Raw genomic sequence first — 11,847 nt, forward strand, 5'->3', positions numbered from 1 at the left:
CAACCTCGAGTTATACAACTCCAGCACCTCATGACTAAACCATGGCACCAAGTGCCACAGCCAGAGCCCCTGTCCTAAACACCTCCAGGGATGGGGACTCCACCACCTCCCCTGGGCAGCACATCCCAATGGACGATTACTCTCATGCTGGGAAGAACTTTCCTCCTCACCTCGAGCCTAAATCCTCCCCTGGCACAGCTTGAGACTGTGTCCTCTTGTTCTGGTGCTGCTTGCCTGGGAGAAGAGACCAACCCCTTCCTGGCTACAACCACCTTTCAAGTAGGTTGGATAGGTGATAGGTTGGACTTGATGATCTCAAAGGTCTCTTCCAACCTGGTTAATTCTATTGTATTGCATTCCTTAGGCAGAGCCTAGGAGGGCAGCAGGCACCTGGCCTCTTTACCTTGTGAGGTTGTGCATCTCCTTCTCAGCCCACATGCGGATGACCTTGCGTGGGTTCAGCTTGCTGAAGCGGTCCTTGAACCTGTAGTCGTCCTTGATGTACTTGTCCCGGTTCTTGAACTCATTGAGGGTGGTCTTGAACACCTTGATGGCACACTCTGCAGGGACCTCTTGACCTTCAGCTGTGCTGCTCAGGGGGAAAAGCCAAACACACAGCAAAATTAACTACTGACACCTTTACAAGCCTTGGGGGGGGTTGGTTTTTTTAAGCACTGCAAGCTACAGAGGGCAGAAGGGCTCTGCAGAGGGACCTTGGCAGGCTGGGCAGGTGGGCAGAGGCCAACAGGATGGCATTCAACAAGTCCAAGTGCCAGGGGCTGCACTTTGGCCACAGCAACCCCAGGCAGAGCTACAGGCTGGGGGCAGAGTGGCTGAGAGCAGCCAGGCAGAGAGGGACCTGGGAGTGCTGATTGACAGCTGCTTGAACCTGAGCCAGCAGTGTGCCCAGGGGGCCAAGAAGGCCAAGGGCATCCTGGCCTGCATCAGGAAGAGTGTGGCCAGCAGGAGCAGGGAAGTCCTTGTGCCCTGTGCTCAGCACTGCTGAGGCCACACCTTGAGTCCTGTGTCCAGTTCTGGGCTCCTCAGGTTAGGAAAGAGGTTGAGCTGCTGGAAGGTGTCCAGAGAAGGGCAAGAAAGCTGGGGAGGGGGTCTGGAGCACAGCCCTGTGAGGAGAGGGCTGAGGGAGCTGGGGTTGCTTAGCCTGGAGAAGAGGAGGCTCAGGGGAGACCTTCTTGCTCTCTGCAACTCCCTGCAGGGAGGTTGTAGCCAGGTGGGGGTTGGTCTCTTCTCTGAGAGAGAAAGGGGGGGGGAAAGGAGGAGGGAGGGAGAGGGAGAGAGAGAAAGGGGGGGGGAAAGGAGGAGGGAGGGAGAGGGGAGAGAGAGAAAGGGGGGGGGAAAGGAGGAGGGAGGGAGAGGGAGAGAGAGAAAGGGGGGGGGAAAGGAGGAGGGAGGGAGAGGGAGAGAGAGAAAGGGGGGGGAAAGGAGGAGGGAGGGAGAGAGAGAGAAAGGGGGGGGAAAGGAGGAGGGAGGGGAGAGAGAGAGAAAGGGGGGGAAAGGAGGAGGGAGGGAGGGAGAGAGAAAGGGGGGGAAAGGAGGAGGGAGGGAGAGAGAGAGAAAGGGGGGGAAAGGAGGAGGGAGGGAGAGAGAGAGAAGAGGGGGAAAGGAGGAGGGAGGGAGAGAGAAGGGGGGGGGGAAAGGAGGAGGGAGGGAGAGAGAAGGGGGGGGAAGCAAGAGAGTCAATCTTGTCTCCCCACCTGCCACTTGACCCTTCTCTCAACATCTTCAAACAGAGTCTCTGTGTTTTACAGCTCTTCCTCAGCTCACTTTGCAGCAGTGGTGTTTCAGTGCTCTCTCAACACTACCATCCTTCCAGAGTGGTCTCTACAGCTGGCCTCCTGCACAGCTGGCAGTGACCAGCATCCCTACACTGCTCTCCAGGGAGCCCAAAGGCAGCCCAGCACCTCGACCACGCTGCCCAGATGGAGCACACAGAGATGTGTATGGAAGGAGAGTCCTCAGGAGGACCAAGATCAGGAGGACAGCTCTGTAGTCTGGGGCAGGTCAGTGTGAGTAGTTCCTCAGTATCACAGTATCAGTCAGGGTTGGAAGGGACCACAAGGATCATCCAGTTCCAACCCCTCTGCCATGGGCAGGGACACCCCCACACTAGATCTGGCTGCCCACAGCCTCATCCAGCCTGGGCTTAAACACCTCCAGGGACAGGGCCTCAACCACCTCCCTGCACAACCCATTCCAGGGCTTCACCACTCTCCTGGGGAAGAACTTCCTCCTCCCCTCCAGCCTGACTCTCCCCACCTCCAGTTTCATTCCATTCCTCCTAGTCCTATCACTGCCTGAGATCCTGAGCAGTCCCTCCCCAGCCTTCTTGGAGCCCCCTGCAGATCCTGGAAGGCCACAATGAGGTCACCTGGGAGCCTTCTCTTCTCCAGCCTGAACAGCCCCAACTCCTTCAGTCTGTCCTCACAGGAGAGGTGCTCCAGCCCTCTGCTCATCCTCCTGGCCCTGCTCTGACTCAAGACTCAGAGGAGTTTTCCCACAGGACTCCACAGTGTCCCTGCTCTCCAAGGAGGCAGCCAGGGCATTTTTTTACTGTACTGTTAGCACCACTTGGTTTTCAGCTATTATCATCTGCATGTGCAGGAAGACAAACTCTGAAGCCTTGCAAATGAAGAAGGAGCAGGCTGTTGAAGTGTCTTTGCTTTGTAAACCATCTCTGGTACTCAAAGCTCCTCTCAACTACCAAACAAGAGGCTTACCTTCCTCCATAGGCATGAAACACCACAGACTCTTTCCCTGTGCTGATGCAGCCTGTGATGGTCTCCAGCATCCCACCATTGACCATCTTGTAGAGGAGCAAACGTGTTTTAGGGTCCACTGCTTTCTCCTGCAGGCAGGGAAGGAAGACTCAGGTGATGAAAAGAATTCTTTGCTTTACAGAGTGTTCAGGGCATTTACATGCCTTCAATCAAAATGCATTAAGAGCATCTCCCAACAGACAGAGAGAAGAAAACCCTAAGTGGAACAGGTGAAGCCAAGCCAGACTGCTCCAGCAGTCACCTTAAGGAACCTCAGCAGTTCCACAGACCATGGTTCAAGAGCCCTTCCTGCAGGGTCTGCTAGAAGTCTTTGCAAACCAGGGAGCAAAACATCCCAGATACAGCATTTCATTTCATCTAGACACCAATAAAGTGGAACAGCCACATCTGAAGAAGGAATTGCCAGAGGCCCTGCTCTAACCCCAGCCACAGCATATCAATTGGTTCCCTAATTAAGTCAGAGTCTACTTAGAACAAACCTTTATTTAGAAGAAACCAAACTAGGTTGGAAGAGACCTTCAAGGATCATCAAGTCCAACCCATCAACCAATCCAACACCACCTAATCAACTAACCCATGGCACCAAGCACCCCATCAAGTCTCCTGCTGAACACCTCCAGGGATGGGGACTCCACCACCTCCCTGGGCAGCACATCCCAATGCCCAATCTCTCTTGCTGGGAAGAACTTTCTCCTGACCTCCAGCCTGAACCTCCCCTGGCACAGCTTCAGACTGTGTCCTCTTGTTCTGGTGCTGCTTGCCTGGGAGAAGAGACCAACCCCCACCTGGCTACAACCTCCCTTCAGGGAGTTGCAGAGAGCAAGAAGGTCTCCCCTGAGCCTCCTCTTCTCCAGGCTAAGCAACCCCAGCTCCCTCAGCCTCTCCTCACAGGGCTGTGCTCCAGACCCCTCCCCAGCTTTCTTGCCCTTCTCTGGACACCTTCAAGTCTCTCAATGTCCTTCTTAAACTGAGGAGCCCAGAACTGGACACAGGACTCAAGGTGTGGCCTCAGCAGTGCTGAGCACAGGGCACAAGGACTTCTCTGCTCCTGCTGGCCACACTCTTCCTGATGCAGGCCAGGATGCCCTTGGCCTTCTTGGCCCCCTGGGGCACACAGCTGGCTCATGTTCAGGCAGCTGTCAATCAGCACCCCCAGGTCCCTCTCTGCCTGGCTGCTCTCAGCCACTCTGCCCCCAGCCTGTAGCTCTGCCTGGGGTTGCTGTGGCCAAAATGAAATGGAACATTTCAGGGAATCACCAAGGCAGCACTCAGCTGTTAGAGAGGATAAAAGCACAGAGAGAGGCTTCATCACAAACATACAGCAGTGGAGTGTTCCTTCTTCTCGTGGAGCCTCGCGCTCCGCCGCTCCTCAGAGTAGGCATGCTGCTTTAAGGCATTGAAGACTTGGTTTGACAGCTTCAGGTCCATCCCAATCCCATCCCCAACTTGGAATTCAGGGGCAAACTAGGAGCAGAAACAAGAGAAAATGTAAGAACTGCTACTGGCAGCCACCAAAAGCTGGCCCAGGCAGGAATGCCTCATTCTGACCGGCCAAACCCTAGGGTAGATTGGGAGCAAAGTGAAGCTCACTTTGTGTCAGGGTGTGAAAACCCACAGGCAGGTCCTGCCCAAACTGAGAGATTAGCCAAGACCTTGTCAAAACAGCACTGGCAGCACTTCCTGACTTGCAGAAGTTGCACCAATTACTCTGGAGAAAAGGGAAGGGATGTGCTATGCATAAACAGAGTGCAAAGCTGCAAGTCAGACAAGGGACTGAAAGTTAGTTCCTTGGCTCATCAGGCAAAACTAACTGGAGCAACAAGATAGGTTACATGATAGCTGTGCTTCTCCAAACAGCCTTGGTGCTTTCCTTGCCTGCACACCAGGCCTGCTGCTAGCTTTGTTTTGCCAGAGCAGCTCTGTGCACAACTCATTAACACAAAGTGTTATTAAACCAGAAGCCTGCACAGCTTGGAACTGCCAGCTGAGCAGCCAATCCAAACACTGCACTGCTCTCCTCTGATGGGAGAAGGCAAGCAAATAACCCCCCTGTGCAGCAGCACTGGGAGACAAGCATTAGCTTCCTCAGTTGAATCACAGCACTGCAGGTGCACCTGCAAAGCAAGGCCCCCCCCTGAGCTTGCCCTTACGTTTTCCATGCGGGCAGTGTTCTTCCTCCCACACACCACCTCGTCATGCTTGGTGGTGATGTCTTTGCCTTTGCCTATGAAGCCCTTCCTGGGTGTAGTAGTAGGTTTATCTGCCAGGAGAGAGGAAGAAATCAAACTTCCCATCTTCACAAACTGAACTAAACATAGAAGGGGGTGGGTTGGAAGGGACCTTAAAGGCCATCCAGTTCCATGGGGCAGGGGCACCTCCCACGAGAGCAGGTTGCTCAAGGCCCCAGCCAGCCTGGCTTCCAACATTTCCAGGCTTGGAGGACCCACAGCTTCCCTGGGCAACCTCTTCCAGTGCCTCACTACCCTCACAGGGGAGCACTGCTTCCTAATGGCTCATCTAAATCCAGCTTCTTCCAGTTTGAAGCCATTCCCTCTCATCCTGGCACTCCAGGCCTCTGTCAAAAGTCCCTCTTCAGCTCTCCTTTAGCCCACCTCAGGTACTTGAAGGCTGCTCTAAAGTCTCCCCAGAGCACTCTTCTCCAGGCTAAACAACCCCTGTTCCCATAGCAGAGGTGCTGAAGCCCTCTGAGCATCTTTCAAAATGGAACAGACCTCATCAAGTCCAACCTGTCAACACAGACCCCATGACTAAACCATGGCACCAAGTGCCACATCCAATCCCCTCTTGAACACCTCCAGGCCCACAGTTTCATTCATTGAATAGAATAAACCACTTAAATTGTTTGATCATGAGGTCACCTTCTCTCATTCTAGATGTCACAGCTTCATTTGCTATGTCAGGGCTCACCTGTGTCTTTTCTCTGGGGTGTCAGACACACTGTTGTGTTCAGTGTCATGTGCAGATGTCCCTAGTCACAGCTGGATGGCAGATGTGCATAGCCCACAATACTTTCCACCTAGAATTAGGGTAGACCTCATTGCTCACCTCAGGGGAGACCTTATTACTCTCTACAACTACCTGAAGGGAGGTTGTAGACAGGTGGAGCAGGGCTTGGTCTCTTTTCCCAGGCAAGCAGCACCAGAACAAGAGGACACAGTCTCAAGCTGTGCCAGGGGAGGTTTAGGCTGGAGGTGAGGAGAAAGTTCTTCCCAGAAAGAGTAATTGGTCATTGGGATGTGCTGCCCAGGGAGGTGTGGAGGCCCCAGCCCTGGAGGTGTTCAAGAGGGGATTGGATGTGGCACTTGGAGCCATGGTTTAGTTGTCAGGAGGTGTCAGGGATTAGGCAACAGGCTGGACTTAATGATCTCGGAGGTGTTTTCCAACCTGGCTGATTCTATGGTTCTATGAATCTTTGCCAGATTCAGCCACTAAAGGCAACCTTCTGGCAGACAGAAGCCTGCAGTTAGCTGCCCTGCTTCCTGCACAACACCTCCCAGTTAGGGTGACCTGATTTCACATACAGCTGCCATTGCCTTACAGCCAAACAACCTGAATGAAATATGGCACATCCTCAGGCCTGCTAACCAGGGCAAGGTGCTGATCCAAACTGCCCCAGACCTGCTCTGCAGGGATCATGGCGAGTGTCCTGCCAGTCCACCTCATCCTCTGAGCTGTCACTGTCACAGGGATGCATCCTCAGGCCTGCTAACCAGGGCAAGGTGCTGATCCAAACTGCCCCAGACCTGCTCTGGAGGGATCATGCTGAGTGTCCTGCCAGTCCACCTCATCCTCTGAGCTGTCACTGTCACAGGGATGCATCCTCAGGCCTGCTACAGGGCAAGGTGCTGATCCTAACTGCCCCAGACCTGCTCTGGAGGGGATCATGCTGAGTGTCCTGCCAGTCCACCTCATCCTCTGAGCTGTCACAGGGATGCATCCTCAGGCCTGCTACAGGGCAAGGTGCTGATCCAAACTGTCCCAGACCTGCTCTGTAGGGATCATGCTGAGTGTGCTGCAAGTCCACCTCATCCTCTGAGCTGTCTCTGTCATAGCTATGCATCCTCAGGCCTGCTAACCAGGGCAAGGTGCTGATCCAAACTGTCCCAGACCTGCTCTGTAGGGATCATGCCGAGTGTGCTGCCAGTCCACCTCATCCTCTGAGCTGTCACTGTCATAGGGATGCACCTTATAGGGATGCATGCTCAGGCCTGCTACAGGGCAAGCTGCTGTTCCAAAGTGCCCCATACCTGCTCTGTAGGGATCATGGCGAGTGTCCTGCCAGTCCACCTCATCCTCTGAGCTGTCGCTGTCGTAGGGATGCACCTTCCGGTAGTTTTCAAAGGATATGGAGACTAAGAAACAAAACAAAGGAGCATGCCTGTGATGATCAGGGATTTGCTGCTTCCTCACAGCCCTGGCAGCTTCAGCAGAGTGCCAAGAGCAGCCCCAAAGCAAGACTTTCTCCTGAGGAGGCTACCTTTGCTGTCCCCGTTGATCTTCCTCTCCTCGCGCCGGAGCTGCGCGTCGTATTCCCTATCGAACTCCATCTGCAGCATCTGAGCCAGCATCAGGTCGCTGGAGGTGTCAACGTTCTCTCCTGTAATGAATGGTCCTTCTGCAACACTGTGCAAAAGGAGAACATGAAAGAGACAATCAGAGTCAGCTGGGCAGCAGCCCCACTTGGCAGCATTTCATCCCTCTGCCCGGGAGTTCATGCAGAGCTGGAGGGATAAAGCAGACCTCGCCTGTCCCCCACCCTGCAAGCCAGCAGGGAACATTCACAGAGCATGACTTCACTGCCCTGCCATTCCTTTGCACTTGGAACTTTGGCTTGTTTACCACTCTGTAGAAACCATGAGGCTGCATTGTTAAGATGCCCCTCAAGAGAGAGAAAGAAGCCACACAGCTGTATCTGTGTGTGTGTGTGTGTGTGTATACATCCATAAGCAAACACAACAGCAAACAGTGCTGCTTGGCTTCACAGAAACGGCTGCAGGCAAAAGGTACAGGAGCTGAGGAGCAGGAAGCTCTTGGCCTATGCCACCAGGTCTTAGGAGGAGACAGGTGAGACAGCTGACAGTTCTCAAACTGGTATTGTTGAGTCAACACTGTAACAAGAGTGGCTAAGCATACCAGAACAACCCCCACATTCCTGACATTTAGTTTAGAGACTGGCCTAAAGCACTCAAAACAATGCAAAGAGCAAGAAAGAAGGGTGGTGGTGACAGAAGAGACAACCTAAGGAAGAGGTTTAACTGGAGAAGCCATCGTAGACTAGGGGGAATGGAATGAAGCTGGAGGTGGGGAGATGACTGCAACAGAAAAATGCCTTTCCCCCAATCACACATCCCATTGACAGCAGCTTTTCCCCAAGTCTTCACTCAAGCTCCACACAGGGAATGGCAATCCTGGTTAACTGCCAGCAAACTCAGCTTTTATCACTGAGCCTGGCTTGGGCAAGTCAGGAGGATCAGCCTGGTAAACTCCTGTCAGCTCTGCCAACCAGCCCAAGTCCAGAGCAGGGCCAGGAGGATGAGCAGAGGGCTGGAGCACCTCTCCTGTGAGGACAGACTGAAGGAGTTGGGGCTGTTCAGGCTGGAGAAGAGAAGGCTCCCAGGTGACCTCATTGTGGCCTTCCAGGATCTGAAGGGGACTACAAGAAGGCTGGGGAGGGACTGCTCAGGATCTCAGGCAGTGATAGGACTAGGGGGAATGGAATGAAGCTGGAGGTGGGGAGATTCAGGCTGGAGGGGAGGAGGAAGTTCTTCCCCATGAGAGTGGTGAAGCCCTGGAATGGGTTGTCCAGGGAGGTGGTTGAGGCCCTGTCCCTGGAGGTGTTTAAGCCCAGGCTGGATGAGGCTCTGGCCAGGCTGATCTAGTGTGGGGTGTCCCTACCCATGCAGGGGGGTTGGAAGTAGCTGATCCTTGTGGTCCCTTCCAACCCTGACTGATTCTATGATACCAAGTTACCACTAATCCATGCCCCCCAGCACCATATGGCTTTTAAATCCCACCAGGGATGAGGATTCAACCACCTCCCTGGACAGCCTGTTCCACTGTTTGAGAATCTTCTCAAGGAAGAAATTTCTTCTGATATCCAACCTAAACCTCCCCTGCTGCAACTTGAGGCCACTCATCTTATTACTTGTTACTAGGGAGGAGAAACCAACCCCCACCTCACTGCAACCTCCTTTCAGGGAGTTAGAGAGAGCAATGAGGTCTCCCCTCAGCCTCCTCTTCTCCAGACTAAACAACATTCAGTTGCTGCTCTTAGGACTTACTCTCTAGACCCACCCCCTTCAGTGCAAAAGGCCCAAAGAAGCAGGTCAGGAGAAAACAGGCAAAGCATTCAGTCAATCAGTGCACTTTGAGCACATTGCATGAAACTGCAGAGTGAACAGAAGAGGACTTCACAGCTATGGAGATCACCAAACTCACGCAGCCACTTCAGGGAAGGCAGCATTTTCTTCTTCCAGCTGCAGCTCTTTAGCCAGCTGCTCACTCATGACATCAGCAAGGGAACAAGATATTGCAGGTGTGGCAGGAGCTCCCCACGGGCACTGGAAATAAACATTGTACACAAGTCAGGCACAAAACCCAATGGCCAGACACTAATCTGGAGAAGGAGCTAAGTGGCTCAAAGGTAAGCTGGTGTAATCCTCTAGCAGCCTGTCCTCCACAGATGCTCAGGGAAGCACAATGAACAGAAAAGACCTCAAGGAACAGTTTCACCAACTCAGCAGGGAGAGCTGTGCTTGAAAGGATGTGGGTCACTTAAAAACAGAGCAAAAATTCATGTTTGTTAGTGTCAGTACCCTCTGAGCACAGGGCTCTGCCAAAGCCTTTGGGGATGTTGGGTAGTGATAGGAGATGGGGGGGATGGAGCAAAATGATCTTTGAGGTCTTTTCCAACCTTACTGATTCTATTCTATGAAAACTAGAAATAGGGAGATTGAGATTGGCTGTGAGGAAGAAGTTGTTGCCCAGGAGGGTGGTGAGAGCCTGGCACAGGTTGCCCAGGGAGGTGGTGGAAGCCTCCTGCCTGGAGGTGTTTGCAGCCAGGCTGGAGGTGGCTGTGAGCAACCTGCTGTGGTGTGAGGTGTCCCTGCCCATGGCAGGGGGTTGGGACTGGCTGAGCCTTGAGCTCCCTTCCAGCCCTGACAATTCTATCGTTCTTTTCAGAAAGTTTGCTTACAAGTGTACACAGAGACCACGTGAAACTTCTCCTGGAATAACTCATGGCTTATGAACAGCTTCCTCTCCTCTCTCTCGAGCCCTCAGAGGGCAGCCATCACCCCCAGCCCCTCACAAACGCTGAAGCAGGCATACAGCAAGGGCTGGGAAATGATGAATCCAACCACGCTGCGACTCGCTGCCCACCCCCTGGCCAGCCAAGCTCTCAGATCCGATTTGCAGCTCAGCAGCAGAGCCGGGGGAGAAGCGCCTCGTTTATCAGTGTCCAGCAGCTCTCTCCCCCGGCGAGATAACCGCCAGAAGCGGCGAGCCGCGGCCTGCCCGGCGCAGCGGAGCCCAGCGCTCTGTTTGCCAACCGCGGCCCGCGATTTGCTGGCACCGCCCCGCGGCGCCCTCCCGACGGCCCCAGCCCGCCGCGAGCGGGCCGGACGGGTCTGCCGGGGCCCGCGCCCCAGCGCGCCTTTGTCCGTCCCCTCCCCCCCGCTCCCGGGAGCCAGCCCAGCGCCGGCCGCACCTCCGCGGCCCCAGGCGTGCCCCATACAGTCCCGCATGCCGCCGCCAGGGCCTGGCAGGGATTAGCCGCCGCCGCTCGGGCCGGGCCCGCGCTCACCTTGCTCTGCCAGGCGGGGCCCGGCCCGGCGTCGGGAACAGCAGCGACTTCCACCGGGTCCATCTGAGCATACAAGGGCGGGAGGGCGGCGACAGCAGCTTTCCTCAGGGCAGCGACAGTGCCTGGCGACAGGGCCTCTCGGCGGGACGGCGGCAGCGGCGACAGCAGCGACAGTGCCTGGCGACAGGGCCTCTCGGCGGGACGGCGGCAGCGGCAGGGCCTCTCCTGTGGGCGGCGACAGCAGCGCCTGGCGGCAGGGCCTCTCCTGTGGGCGGCGACACTCCGAATGCGAACCCTTCCGCCTTCCCGCCCGCTTCCCCTGGCCGTCCCCTGCCGCCAGCCTCTCCATTGGCCAAGCCTCGGCGCCGCCCCCCCTCCTTCCGCCTATGGCAGGGGGAAGCAGGCCCCGAACTGTGAGACACCCCCCCCGCCCCGCCCCCTCCTTCCGCCTATGGCACGGGGAAGCAGCCCCCGAACTGAGACCCCCCGAAAGCCTCCGGGCCGCCCCCCTCCTTCCGCTAGTGTCAGTGGGGGAGCCCCGGCTCTGTGAGACCCCCCCCGAAAGACTCGGGGCCGCCCCCTCCTTCCGCCTATGGCAGGGGGAAGCAGCCCCCGAACTGAGACCCCCCGAAAGCCTCCGGGCCGCCCCCCTCCTTCTGCTAATGTCAAAGGGGCAGTCCCGGGACTGTGAGACCCTCCCCCCCGGCAGCCTCGGGGCCGTCCCCTCACCGTCCACCGAAAGTCAGGAGCGAGGAGCCCCCGAACTGAGAACCCCCCAAAAGCCTCGGGGCCGCCCCCCTCCTTCTGCTAATGTCAGAGGGGCAGCCCCGGTACTGTGACACCCCCCGAAAGCCTCGGGGCCGCTAGCGAGGTGTGTGCTGCGGGGGGTTGTTCCCCGTGGTGGTTTTAGGCTATGCCTTTAAGGTTTTTTTGGTCACAGATCCTGAACAGAAAGAGGTAAAATGCAAATAAATGGCTATTGGGTGTGAAAAAAGGAAAGTAATGGTATCATAGTATCATTCAGGGTTGGAAGGGACCACAAGGATCATCTAGTTCCAACCCCCCTGTATGTCTGTAACAATCCCGTGGGAGAGTTACCTACCATAAGAATTAGTTTGGTAAATGATCTCTCTCTCTCTTCTTGCTTCCTGGGGCTGGGAGATGCTAACTTGCTTCTGCTGGACCTTGGTTGTGGCTGGGATTAAGTTCTCTGCTTCTCCTGTC

The 11,847-nt window shown here is 55.4% G+C and overlaps 1 protein-coding gene across 1 annotated transcript in view; it reads right to left on the reverse strand.

Annotated features, from left to right (window-relative positions):
• RIOK3 (RIO kinase 3) overlaps nucleotides 1-10,911 on the reverse strand; it is a 17,962-nt gene extending 7,051 nt beyond the window's left edge. Inside the window, exons 1-8 of the mRNA XM_068165480.1 lie at nucleotides 10,624-10,911; nucleotides 9,258-9,379; nucleotides 7,297-7,442; nucleotides 7,067-7,171; nucleotides 4,949-5,058; nucleotides 4,119-4,262; nucleotides 2,739-2,866; nucleotides 404-589 (exon numbers count right to left, since the gene is read on the reverse strand). Of these exons, the coding sequence (XP_068021581.1) occupies nucleotides 404-589; nucleotides 2,739-2,866; nucleotides 4,119-4,262; nucleotides 4,949-5,058; nucleotides 7,067-7,171; nucleotides 7,297-7,442; nucleotides 9,258-9,379; nucleotides 10,624-10,686 (1,004 nt within the window). The 5' untranslated portion in view covers nucleotides 10,687-10,911. The remainder of the gene's footprint in view (nucleotides 1-403; nucleotides 590-2,738; nucleotides 2,867-4,118; nucleotides 4,263-4,948; nucleotides 5,059-7,066; nucleotides 7,172-7,296; nucleotides 7,443-9,257; nucleotides 9,380-10,623) is intronic.
• Between the last annotated feature and the right edge of the window lie 936 nt (nucleotides 10,912-11,847).

The sequence above is a fragment of the Melanerpes formicivorus genome, unplaced genomic scaffold, assembly GCF_026170545.1.
Source record: "Melanerpes formicivorus ecotype bairdi unplaced genomic scaffold, bMelFor1.0.p_v2 SCAF_89, whole genome shotgun sequence".
In the NCBI taxonomy this organism is placed as follows: Eukaryota; Metazoa; Chordata; class Aves; order Piciformes; family Picidae; genus Melanerpes; species Melanerpes formicivorus.